Genomic DNA, 14,022 nt, shown 5'->3' on the forward strand with positions numbered 1-14,022 from the left:
ATAGCATTAGCCTTGCGACGGATCCAGATGCTTCTGGCTGCAAATGTCAGGCGAAGAAAATGCTCCACTGAAATCAGCGGAACTGACTTCTGACACACGCAACTTATTTGCGTGTGTTGAAGCTGCTGAGGAATTAGCGGTGCTGTTAGGGCTGCAGAAGACCCATCCCAAACTTGCTTCCTAAGAAGTAAAAGGCATCCGTCTCAGCGAAGGACGGCACACAGTGGCGCAATTTGGTAATTTGGGATGGCGGTCTACATCTCGTTTCACCATCTCTACTCAATGGGGCTTGCTCCCAGTTAAGTGGGATTAGGATTGCAGCCTCGTGTGCCAAATATGCCTCACCTACATCGGCATGGGGTTCGACTAGATGACCTTTGGCGTACCTTCCATGATTTCTACTTAGCAATATAATAACAATAATAAAACTAGTCGCGATAGTAGTATAAGCGGGGTATAAGAAACAAAGTATTAACACAGAATCATGTCATGGTAGGTTTGGTAGGGCACCCCAGGGGTCATCCAGTCCAACCCACTGCCATGCCGCAATCGCAGCTCAACAAGAACCCTTGACCGATGGCCATTCAACCTCTGCTTAAAAACCTCCCAGCGAAGGAGCAGGAACGCCAATAATCTCACAATATAACAGCAACAAATTGTAACAACGGCGCGATGTAGCGCGCCAGCTCCACGGTACATTTAGGGCAGGGAGCCCTCCTCCTCCCCTCTCTTCTGAATGAGTGAGGGGGGGCGCTGGACTTCTGCCCCCCCAGCCCTACTTTCTCCGACACGAGAACCAATACGCGCGTGTACTAGTGATGGGACCCTCGCGCCCTCATCTAAACCCCGGGAAGAGGAGGAGGCGCATGCGCGCTCGGCCAGCCCCGTCTGGAAGAAGAAGAAGAAAAAAATCCCACGCCGCGCGCTCCTTCGCCTTAGGAGCAGTTAGTTGTGAATGGTTGAGGGTGTTTGGCCGGAGTACTCCGGGAGGGGAGGGGCGAGAGGGAAGTTGCTCGCTCTCTCTGACTCGCGCGCGCGCTGCGAGGAGAAACCGGGAGGAGGGAGGGAAAGAGAGACGCCGCTCCTTCTCCCTCAGTGGCTCTAGAGACGCCTCAGCGGGGCGAGACGCGACCGTTTGCCGCCCGCCCGCGTCGAGTCTCTCTTCTCTCTCCCACCCACCACCCACCCCTTTCTGGGTTGTGTGAGGGAGGGAAATAAAGACGGAAGCGGCGGCTTGAGGAGGGGAAAGAGAGAGAGAGACGGGGAGGGGGGAAACCCTCACGAGATATATATGTATATATACAAAAGCAGTTGGGCTTCGTTGAAGCGCCGCCGCCGCCGCGCCCTCCTCCTCCCCTCAGCGACGGCGACAAAAGCCGGCTTCGCCTGAGGTGAACGAAGAAAGGCGGAGGTGGGGCTCGAGCGCCGCTGAGGGAAAAGCGGACGGTTCAGCTCAGTCAGTCGCGGCGGCGGCTCTCGCTGCTACTGCCGCCGCCGCCGCCGAGCTCGCTCCTGCCCAAGACCGCTCGCTCGCTCGCCGCCTCAGCCGCCGCTTCCTGCTCGGCCACACGATGCCGCGGGTCGTCCCGGACCAGCGCAGCAAGTTCGAGAACGAGGAGTTCTTCAGGAAGCTGAGCCGAGAGTGCGAGGTGAGGGAGGGAAGGAGAGAGCGCGGGGCGGAAGTGGAGCGGGGAAACCGAGGGAGAGAGAGAGACGGAGGGCGACTCCGTGCCCAGCGGGCAGCCGGCCTCTGGCGGAGTCCGCCGGCAGGGGAGAGAGCAGCGAGCGGGAGGAAGGAGACGGGCAGGCGCCGCTGCTTCTCCGCCGGAGAGGGAGGGGGAGGGAAGGCGGCGGCGGAGAGGAAGTAGGAAACTTCGCGCCGGCGATGGCAGCGCTCGGCTGTCCTGCTGTGTAGTTGCTCTCAGAGAGGGGCGCGGGGTGGGTCGGTGGGTGGGAGTGTAATATCGCAGGCAGGATTTTAAAACAAACAAAAAAAACCAAACCCAAAACTTGGTCTTAGTTATGGGATGATGGGGGCTCCTCGTGGCTTGCACACGTTGGTGCCCACTTAATCCAGATTTATCCTTCAAAGGATAAATCGAAGAAGAAAACTTGTTGCCCAGGTCCCCTCTTTGATAACTGAGTGACCCGTTTTGCAATGGTTACCCCTCTCTAGAACCACCCACCCACCCACTCTTTTTTTAAAGAGAAGTTACAGCCCGGTGAAAGAGGAGAGAGGTGACATTTTGATGCCAACGGCGTCGTGTGGATGCTGTGAAAAACCTGCGTGCGTGAGCGTTGTTCCCACAATAAGCACCCGTTTGGAAGCACCCTTGGGGAGAGAAGCCACTCCCCAGGCAGCCCAACGCATTATTATTGTGTCGTTTAAAATGTTTTTCTTTTTTCTTTTTTAAAAGCCCAGTTTTCAGGATACGCTGCCATCACAAGGTGATTTACAAGACTTAATACACACTTTAATTACACTTAATTAATTCAGTTTTTTAAGTAAATAAAAAAGCTCGCTTTTCAATGGCAGGAGATACTGTACTCCCAGAGCAGTTTACAAATGTCAGTGATAGAACAGTCGCTGCCCTCAGGCTTATAATCTAAAAGAAGCAATTCAAAAGGAAAAGGAATTGAAAGGGAGGAGGGGGGGAGAAGAAAATACAGTACATGAAAGCAACTTTACTTTGGTAAAGAAGCAACATCAGCCTCCCACCCCCAAGTAACAGTACTATTGAACCAAACACAGACTGAAAGTGCCTTCAGATTATTATTGGATTTTTTATAGTAGTAGCAACACCTTTTCAGTATCATCTTTTGGAGGCAGTTCCAAAGATAGAGCCAACACTGAGAAAAACCTATCTATCCCTGGTACTTTGGAGCAACCGACAACAGCAACTAGGGTTTTCCAATGAGTATGTAGCAGGAAGGCTGCCCCAACCCTAGAAAGGTCTAGGATCACATGCTTCAGGGTGGTGTGTGGTTATTGAACCCTGTTCAGGTTGCATGGGAAAGGGAGCGCTTACTTCCAAGTAAGCAGAAGGCAGGGAAATGCAGTCCTATATCTGTTAAGGCAGAGACCTCCTATACAGCCAATACATCAGAGTGGGGATTACTACCAAATAAAGATATTAAAAGTCCTAATTGGGGTTATTGTGTGTGTGTCTGCTCTTCCTAACATCACTGGGGCACCCAGACTGGCCCTTCTTATTGTCTGCTCCACACCAAAAGGAAAAAATGACCTCTATTCTCCTGCCACCCGCTTTAACAACGTGTAGTGTATTATATACCCTGCTTGTTCTTCGTAATTGATTAGGTGATAATAATGACTTGAATTCTGTTGCTAATATGTGCTGAATAAGTATGTGCTGAAAAAGAATGGGAAGTTGTTCTTTGGACAGACTGGTGTATATTATCAGATAGTGACAATGTAGTTACAACTTATTTCACATAAGCGATGTTGAACATTTGTTGTCCAAAGCATGTAGTGAAAGAAGAAAAGGAAATCCACTGCTATTAAGTTGCCCTGGTTTTGAGTGCAGGGGTATCAGCATGGAGGAGTTTAACAATTCATATGATTGTGCAGCTGCCATAGGATGTTATCTCTTTTGTACTCTTTTGTCCAAGGAAAATATTGGGGGGGGGATCACATGCATTTTTATGTCCCTAATCACCTTTTCACACAAATATGTGGTTAAATAGTACTTTTATGCCCCTTACAATGTATGCTTATGTTAGGTAAAATATGAAATTATAATCCTTGCGTTGATGGGTGTGGGTACATGCATGTAGAACATGGCAAAACAGTAGTTATTCCAGACTGATTAATTTTGGCTAAAGATTAATAACCTTGCACAGGATGGTTGCAGTGGACATTGGGTAGCTCAAATATTTCAGACTTTTTGTTTCCCTATAGCAAATGTGCTCAGTGCTAATTATTTGGGGGTATTGACTTTTTTCATTTGAGAGGGGTATTGTTTTTAACATTTTAAAGGAGAAAACTGGAGCGAACTCCTGTGTTGACTTATACAATACTCATTAGCATGGGATCTTGTGAACATGTTCCATATTCAGCGGTGGAGGGACTTCCTGAATTTGGAGCACATGTGGCAGCTCTTTATTTCCCCTTTCTCATTATGTGCTCATAGTGTCCGTATCTGGCATTTATTGCATCAGATGCTACTAATGCCATTAAAACTAGAAGATCAGCTTCCAATTTCTAGGCTGGAGTAGTTCACACATACAAACCCTTTAATTTCTGCTGCTGTATTTTCTCTTTTCCTTCCTTCTGCCCCAAACTGAATGGTAAATTCTGTGCTGGATTGTGCATTCTCTTTTGTCTTGCTTTCCATTTGCTGCTGCATCTATGCATCATGATAATTCTTTATACATAAGTTCTTAACCCGAGGTACCACTGTATACATCCACATTTGCATTGTTTTCTTATATATAATATGCAGTTCACACAGAAGTTGCAGGATCTGAGTGCAGCTCTACTAATTATTGTACAGTAATCTTGTTAAAGTGCTTGGAAGTGCACACTGCAGTTTTGTTTTTCTTTCCTTTTTAGATGCAAACTAATTGTGAAATATTTAGTGCCTCTCCACCATGGACATTCTTTACACACATGTTCATGGTGTTGTCGAGTCAGCTGTCCTCTTTGTGCCTTCTGTCCTTTCTGTGGATATGTTGAACTTAAATGTTTAATGGTCAATACATCCTGTCCCAAGTACTGAATTTTTAGAAGAGACTTTGTTTCATTATTTGCCTGCTGCATGAACAGTGTTGACATCTCTCTCCCCAATAACATTTCCTTGCTTGTCTTTTTCCATTTCATTGTCTATGAATATTTTGCTCTTAGCACTTTTATTCAAAGGTGGGCAAATACAAAGCTGGGGATCATAGTGTGACTTTTAAAATAATGTCTGAAGATGAATTGTGTACAGAAGTATTTCTTGTGGAGGAGAGCACCCTCTTCTCAGCCCCTCTGGAAGTAGAATATTGTATTCAATTTGTATCTGTGTAGGCTTGCCCTTATCTCTTTCCTGGTATTGTAGAGAAGGCAGGATTCAGGTTTTGATTTGGCTTGTGCTTATTGCAGATTAAATACACTGGCTTCAGGGACAGACCACATGAAGAAAGACAGGCCAGGTTTCAGAATGCGTGCCGAGATGGACGGTCTGAGATAGTAAGTATATATGCATGGATCCTATACATTGGTGAAGTTTACTTATGTATCTTCCACTCCTCTGCTCTGGTCATCTTGAAGTCACAGATAGTCTCACCTAAAAAAAGCATAAACAGTTTAGATCCAATTTTCCTATGCTAGCAAGTCAGAATGAAATAAGTGGTCTGAGCTGCTAGGACTTACAGAAGGGAAAAACCCTTATTTTCTGCTGTCTTCAAAAATGTATGGGAATTTGGGAAGTACAGACTAGATGGCTAAAGCCTAGATCTAGACTGTAAAATGTTATTTGTTCACATATGGTCATTGTCCATGGCACTTTCAAGACCGTTGGTGCAGAAAGGCTTTCATCCTGGCTGAGAGTGATTCTTACTGCTCAAGGTGAAAATAAAATTGACTAGACTTCCTTATTTCTTTAAATTGCAGGTTTATCGATTGTTTTTAGATATAAAATGCCTCAAATTACTAGGTGCTGTACAATAAATTTTGAAAAAGAGAATTCTGTACCTGCAGACTTACAATCTAATTTTAATAAAGCAGGAATTAGTGTAAAAAGTACATAGAAATAGAATATTCTGTGTGCTTAAAGGTTTCATACTCTACATTTACTCACTAATGGCTATCTCAGCAGGAACATTTAAGTACTGCTGTGCATGAATACTAAGAGCTGTTAAGAGAGAAACTCTTGTCTATCAGTTTTTCGCATGCAGCTAAATACAAAAAGCTTTTTGGTGGTAGAAAACAGCAACAATCATATTTACCCAATTTAGTTGTATTTTGTATTAGGTTTTACAGCTAAAAATATTCCTTTTGTGAGACTGGTTGTAGTAAAAGCTAATTCTTCATGTTTTAAAACTATGTTATACAAGGGAGTGGGTTGCTTGCTTATATCATTGCACTGTCGAATTTTGATGTATTAAAACTGCCTAAAACTTAGTTTTACTTTACTACTTTCTTTTTTCTCTCCCCTCCCCCCCCTTTTTAGTTTCTACTTATTTCTTCAATGAGACCTGTGTGCTCACTACCCACTACTGGCTGATTTTGTGCAATGTTCATTTTCTTGAATTATGGCACTTAAAATATGACATTTTTGTATCCACCATTGTCTTCAAGTGCATTGTTTTTATGTGTAATGAAATTGGTAGAGAAAGTTCCATGTTTGAAGGCTGGGGTATGATAGGCAATAAGCACATGTGTTGTACTTGTTCTTCATAATAAGACAGCATACCATTTAGGAGTTGTGGCTGCTGGGTCTGCTGCTGTGGACCTATGATTTTAAGTTCATAAATGGTCACAATTATTCTAGCTTGTGCAGTGCTACTGTTCAAACAGTAGTATGATTTTTCTTTTCAGTTTGACAGAAACATTCCCATTGCAGCTGGTTCTTATGAACCCCATCTGTTGTAACAAAAAAAGTAGATAGTTGCCTTATAGAGAAATTGCATTGATCTGAATCCTCTGATTTTTGTCCTGAACATGTTGCCTGTCTTTTTAGATCTCACATTGGATGTGTTTGGATGTTGCAATAAACCATTGCTTATTGTGAGGGGGATGAGCCTAGGAAAGATCATGCACTTCCCCTCCTCTTAGTGCCTCTGGTGTAGTTGCAAGTGCAAGTGTAGTTGCTTTCGTTTCCATTTTGATTAACTGCAAGTCACCATTTTGTCAACACTCAACAAACTGTGGTTAGTCTTAACTATAGTTTGTTAGAACCAAACCAACTTCATACCAAATCTTAGTTTAGGGTTTTGGATGAGATGATAAACTGTGTATAACCAAAAAATGAAAGTAAAAGCTGATCTCCTTATGACTGCGTTGGAAGAGAATTGGGAGAGGTGGAGTGTGCAAACGTGTTCCTGTCACAATAAACCATTGTTATAGTAACATCTGATTTATTGTGATGTCCAAATATAGCCGTTATATTATTTTAATGGTGAAAACTAACAAGTAGAAAATGCTTGACACTCATTCAGACTTAACAATTAATTAATTAAATTTCTAAACACCTTTCATCCAACAACCACAGGGTGGATTACAATATAAAAACACAAAAAATAGATAACATAATAGCAAGCATAAAACAAACATATTTTGCTCTTGAATACCACATTGTTGGTCAAGCATGTTAAATTTTGCATAGAGTTCCATTTAAAAAATATATATCAGACTCTGCAAAAGCAAATAGTTAACATTCCTAGGTTTGCTGTACATTAAAATTACCTCTCACCATAAGCAGGAAGCTTTATATTTTATGATATCCTTAAAGCTCATGTGAAGCAGCCTTCTGTAACCTGGTACCCTCCAAATATTTTGAACTACAACTCAAGTCAACCCCAGTCATTATCGGCTGTAGTCGGGGTGAAGGGTGATGTAGTTGAAAAAATCTGGAGGGTACCAGGTTGCAGAAGGCTACATTACATCAAAATAAAACTCACTTATTTTTATAACATATCCCCAAAGCCACATAAAATTCTTCATGTGACAGCTAATGTAAAATTATACAGTAGATTAGTTTTATAATCTGCTCTAACAATATTCATAATACCTAGTACAATTTCTCATTGGTTCTCATGATAGTCATATTTATTTAAAAGTTTATTCATATACCATATTTAATCCAAAGGTCTCAGTGTGGGCAACACAAGTTAAATAAGTTAAATGTGAGTATAATAATCTCAGTAAAAACACAATATATCAAACAATATTCAGTTCAATGACCTCCAAATGATTACATAAAAAGCTATGACTAGGCCCTGAGCGTTATTTTGTGGAAGTACTAAAGATGATAGCCGATGGACCAAAGAGTGTTGCATTAATTAGGAGTGGTCACCATCACTATTATATAATAACAACTGTGGCCTACTCTTGAGCAAATTCTGCCATTGCCATCAGTCAAGCTTATGCATGATACGTCTATTTAAAGCTTCCACAGAAACCTAAGGCAGCAACTAGTTTTTCAATAAGATTCTATGGGTAGATGCTCCTGCCAACCTAGCAGTTCGAAAGCACGTCAAAGTGCAAGTAGATAAATAGGTACCGCTCCAGTGGGAAGGTAAACGGCGTTTCCATGCGCTGCTCTGGTTCACCAGAAGCGGCTTAGTCATGCTGGCCACATGACCCGGAAGCTGTATGCCGGCTCCCTCGGCCAATAAAGCGAGATGAGTGCCGCAACCCCAGAGTCGGTCACGACTGGACCTAATGGTCAGGGGTCCCTTTCCCTTTATGGGTAGATGCTATTTGACTGACAGTCTTAGGCTAATATTTTAATTACAATTTTGTTGTTTTAGGGATAAACATCCAGACAATATTTGGCAAAATGTTACTTATTAGCAATTTATTCAATATCTCATTCATAGTGATTCTAATGTGACATTCTTGGCATTCAAAATACCAATATATTTACAATACAGCTCATTTGTATATGTAAGATAATTGTATCAAAGAGTATATACACTATTAAATACTTTCATGCCACATTTGTCCATGTCTCAAGAACCTTGAGAATGCTTGCAGGCTCCAAGCTTGTAACACATGTGCCTCATTTGGCAATCTATGTAGATTTTTGGGTGTGTTCCGATTCTTAGGCATGGCTCAATATTTAATCTAAATAATAGATAGCTTATGAACCTGATTGAAGTTACAGTAAGTATGTCATTTTCTGTACTTGAATGAAATGATACTACATATCCTTGTGTCGAAACACTAAATTCAAATATTTAATCTTACAAGTGCGGACCTGCATAAAAATGTTGCAGTATATCCTCAGTCCTAAACAAGAATGCTTCGGTTCAAGGCTCCAGCAAAGAGGAGCCATGTGATGTTGAGAGTTTGCAGAGTCCCTCCTTTTTTTCTTACCTTCTTGAAACTTTCCTCCACAGTACTATATAGTGATAAGGCATTCAGAGCTTATTGCCAGGCCAGAGCCCAAGTGGTTTATTGGCATAGGTTTGAGGGTGAACATTATGCATGGAGAAGGATGCTTTTTAAAACAACATGACATGCATTTCCCCCAACTCGAGGATACAGGGGCTGGAATAGGCCAGAGCTCCTTCTGTTTCTCTCTCACACACCCCTTAAACACTGCATGGCTCAGTCACCCTCAGTCATTGAATTAACTGATAGATTCACATAGACTACCTAGCACACCCACCTCAGCATCTTTTATGTCCCCTGGTGCAGAGATTCAATCATTTGAATTTGCTATTAGAGGGGTTATGTTTAACAAACTGGAGATCAGGAGTACGACTACCTTTTAGCATTGAAATATGTGCCCACCTATCCTGGCAGAGATTTTACTGTATATTAGAATGCTTCTAAAGAGTTCTACTCTGTGCTCTTAATGAGCTTCCTAAAATGGATTTTGAAACTTTTTTGAAATTAGATGCCTTTAGGCATTGGGGGTTCTTTTATCGGGTCACCACATTAGGAAAGTAGATGATGATGGAACAAAATATTAATCTCCTTTAAAAACCAAAATAGTGAACGTGTATTTTTTTAAGAATCAGTGAGAAGTACACTCAAAATCAGGAATTGATTTAGTTGTGTTATTCAAAACAGTCGGGTTTTTTAGTTTAAAAAAAGACAGTAGTTGCCTATAAAGACTGGCTTCTAACAAAACTAAGAAATGCTCTTGGCTGCTTATCTGCAGCTGCAACGTTTGAATCAAAATGTTACTTTCAATATCTACGTTCATTTCCCATCCTACTGCTGTACTTCCTCTAGTGAGTTTGTATAGTGTTCATTAATCTTGTGTGTTCTCATTTGTTGCGGGTGATGGAGACAGCTTGAGATACATTTTCTTTTCAAATGAGAATTCACAAACCTTTGCTTCACATTGTGTTTTCCCCATTATACAACTGTGCAGAGTTAAGGCTTTTTACTTATAAGTTGCACTTAAAATATAAGCACCCCTTAAAACATTCAAACCACTTATTCAGACTTGCACTGTAAACCAGTATAGAATTTTCAGAAAGTAAAGTATTGATTATGTGTTGTATCTTATATCTGAGACAGCCAATGGCAAATGTTGTCAAAATGAAATCAGATGTTTGTAACTTAATATTTAAGAAAAATGATGAGTGCATGTTTTTTACTTTGAGCATTCTTAGTGCTGCTCAGCTTTAAAGACATAAACTGATGTAAAAATAAATTTCTGCCTGCATAATTTATGTAATGTCTTGCTCCCTGATCCTGTTTGTATTGATTTTTCTAAAAGGCTTTTGTGGCCACAGGAACCAATCTGTCTCTCCAGTTTTTTCCGGCCAGCTGGCAAGGGGAGCAACGGCAGACACCAACCCGAGAGTACGTTGACTTTGAAAGAGAGGGAGGCAAGGTAAGGACAAAAAGTATAGATTGTGGTTATACAGGTATATATCACAGTGGCTTTAAAATGTGAGCTAGAGGTTTATGATATAAAATGAACTTGTAATAATACACATTGATATTTCTTTATTTTTATGGTGGCCAGTTGCCTATTGCTTCTTTAAAACCATGCAAAAAGTATATGATACTATTACCATACATGTTGTGTAAATGTGGCAGCAGCTTAGTGGCTCCTAAATGGATTTTGCAGTATGCCCAGGATCTCGGGAAGGGGAGAACATTTAGCACAAAGAATAGAATAAAATATTGCTACTGCTTTCTAATACAGTGGTACCTCAGGTTAAGTACTTAATTCGTTCCAGAGGTCCATTCTTAACCTGAAACTGTTCTTAACCTGAAGCACCACTTTAGCTAATGGGGCCTCCCGCTGCCGCTGCGCCACTGGAGCACGATTTCTGTTCTCATCCTGAAGCAAAGTTCTTAACCCGAGGTAATATTTCTGGGTTAGCGGAGTCTGTAACCTGAAGCGTATGTAACCTGAAGCGTATGTAACCTGAGGTACCACTGTAGTTTTCATGCTTTATAATAGTATTCAAATGTGTTTCACAATTTTTAATTGATACTCTAAGGCCACCTAACATGTGGCATTTTCCTAACACAAATGTAGGAAGGTCTGTGTACAAAAAACCACACCATCATGTGTAAGACATTTTTGGAATATGTTAGCATTCAAAAATAAATTAATTAAGGTATCCTTGGTCTGTACCCTTTTTCCTAGAGATGTAAAAGTCCAGAAAGAAACTGGATTTTTTTATTTATTTTTTTGCTGCGGGGTTTCCCAGGCCTTCACATCTTTAGTTTTTTGTACACCTGTATGTGAAGAAAAATGTATGAATCAGCCCTTCAAAGAGCACAGTAAAACTTATGCATCTCAGACAGATAAGCAGACAATTGAAAGTTGAAGTTTTGTGTGCATTTTTATAACTCTAAAAATAGATATTGAATTGTGTGTTCGGTTTTGTCTGCAATGGTGACATGCTGGCATATTGAAGAGTTTGGTATGGTCACATTATTCTAGATAAAATCTACACAACATGGAGTTGTTTAGATATCCTTGGGCAAGTTCTTCTCATCCTAGTCTACCTTACAAGGAAAAACAACAACATTGTACCATGCATTTTAGTATTTTGGGGTAGGAAAACTAAATTTAAAAGGTAGATGTGTTTGAATATATTTTCCATTAGTTACTGTACAACAGTGGTTGCCAACCTTTTTGGGTCTGGGACACATTTGGAATTTTGAGGAAGTGCCAAGGACACTAGTCACAAAATGATTGCCAACAGGGGTGTGGCTTAATGCACAATGGCTGCTGCCTTCAGAAGAACAGGAAAAGAAAAGAGACGGGAACATAAAATGGTTCAAATATGAAGAAAACTATTCAGCTTTTTTTGTTAAAATCTTTGAAAAACTTCCTTATTTTCCAGGCTTTGTTAAGTCTTTGTTATGCTGTCTGTTGCTGGTCTGCTGTTGTAGATTAGAGATAGCAAATAAAAGATAACTGAATCCAGGAATCATTTTGAATTACTAAAGCCAGTCATGAATAGGCATGGCCACAAATAAAAAGATATACTTAATGCTGGATGGCATTAAGTAATTTTTTACTATCTTTTTTGAAAGAATTTTTTAGAAATGCAAGGAGTGCACAGAAAATACACTCTACAAACATGAATCGCCCTCGTACTTGAATGCCGTTGTACATCTATTTCGTTCATTCTTCCTATATCAAGAGGCAATACAAGTTCTATATTGATAGCTGAATAGATTTACAACACTCGATTTTTTTTCTATTCCTGGTTCAAACTTTTTTTGTACTGAGCTTTACTGTGCTGTTTTGTTTCTGCTTTGTCTTAATGATGACATATATTTTAATTCTGTGCATTGCCCTGATCATGTTTATAAAGGGCAGCCTAAAAATCTTTGAAATAAGATAAATGAGTTTCCTTCAAGTTTTGCCTAAAATGAAGTTTAAATAGTGAATATAGGGTTTTCCACATCAGATGAATTGTGAGGGAGGCAAAGCATTTAAATAATAGTAAAATATATTGGGGAGGAAGTCCTGCAAATTTCATCACTAAGGATTAAAAGAATGCTTGACTTCTGTTGTAAACTGGCAGATTTCAACTTCAAGTACAGAAATATATATATATTGACTTGGATAGTATTTAATATTTAGTTATTGTCTGAGTATATAGTTGAATGAATAAAAGCACTGAAGCAACAGAAGCTTACTGTTGGAGGCTGAACTGGATGGAGCAGTGTTCTGATCCAGTATGTCTGCTCTTTCATACATCCTTGTCTCTATATGAATATATGAATATTTATGGCTCCTGGCTCTCTACATGGCTGTTGGACTGGTACAGGCTATGTATCTTGTACAGCAGGCTTCCCCAAAATGAGCACAGGACAGTCCTGGAAGCAAAGGTACCTGTATTTTCTGTGACACACCCATACTACTGGTTGTGCAAGTCATGTGAAAATACAGTTTTGGTATGAAGAGGTATTGTGGTTTGTATCCTGAAATACTAAAACTGATAGAGCTGGCTAGATATACTGGCAGTTATGTGAGGATATAAGTGATAAGTCCTTGAGAAAGGAAGTGAGAGATTACCACTTTCTTGAAGTTTAACTCCTACTTCATTTCACTCATGGTGGTAAGGCAGTTCAATTCAGTTTTGTTCCTAGTAGTACTCTCTTGTTTGTATGCGTTATTCATCATCATCCCCAACCCACAATTGAATGCATATAGCGTAAAAGACAAACAAGCAGCTGAGCTTGTGGAATAACCAATAACAAAATGGCCAATACAGTCGTACCTTGGATCTCAAACGCCTTGGCTCCCAAACAAATCGGCTCCTATTTTTCCGGTTTTTGAATGGTTTCGGGAGTTGAACGGACTCCTGGAACGTATTCTGTTCAAGAACCAAGGTACCACTGTACAAGCAAACTTTGGCATAAGGAGGACATGAGGATTTCTAGAGAATGTATTTTTTTGCTTCTGGCCTCCTTTCCTAAAACTTGTATTTTTTGTGATTCTCGAAGCACTGCTTTCAGACTCATCTTTAAGGTTCTTGCATTAGGTCTTAACACAAACTTATTGTAAAAAGCCTACAAGTAAATGCAATTTTAGTAGATAAAAATATTCTGCTATCCAGTTTTCTGGATGTATATCATTACTTCAAAGTGCCTGTGTTTAATGTATCCTTCAACACTGGGAAATGGCATTAGGGCAGCTTCGAAGAACATTCAACAAAGCAGGGGCAAGGAATGTGGGAAATGAGGCAAGGAAGGGATCTAGCTATGGTTAAGAAGAAAGAGAATGCATAGCCACTTGCATTTTCCTTCCAGAAAAGCAAGAGGCATTATCACAGTTCAGAAGCACATTCAAGCCATACAAAAGCAGTCAAGGGGAGTGTGGCCTTTGCGAGGCAGGTGTATCCTATGGAGTCTCCCAA

The 14,022-nt window shown here is 40.7% G+C and overlaps 1 protein-coding gene across 4 annotated transcripts in view; it reads left to right on the plus strand.

Annotated features, from left to right (window-relative positions):
* The first annotated feature begins 941 nt into the window (after positions 1–941).
* CBFB (core-binding factor subunit beta) overlaps positions 942–14,022 on the plus strand; it is a 42,116-nt gene continuing 29,035 nt past the window's right edge. The window contains exons 1-3 of one of the 4 annotated variants that reach the window (XM_053399469.1): positions 942–1,649; positions 5,105–5,191; positions 10,404–10,520. In XM_053399469.1, coding sequence (XP_053255444.1) covers positions 1,572–1,649; positions 5,105–5,191; positions 10,404–10,520 — 282 coding nt within the window. In that variant the 5' untranslated portion in view covers positions 942–1,571. The remainder of the gene's footprint in view (positions 1,650–5,104; positions 5,192–10,403; positions 10,521–14,022) is intronic. The other 3 variants (XM_053399467.1, XM_053399468.1, XM_053399466.1) reach the window with 3 other exon arrangements.

The sequence above is a fragment of the Podarcis raffonei genome, chromosome 8, assembly GCF_027172205.1.
Source record: "Podarcis raffonei isolate rPodRaf1 chromosome 8, rPodRaf1.pri, whole genome shotgun sequence".
Classification (NCBI taxonomy): Eukaryota; Metazoa; Chordata; class Lepidosauria; order Squamata; family Lacertidae; genus Podarcis; species Podarcis raffonei.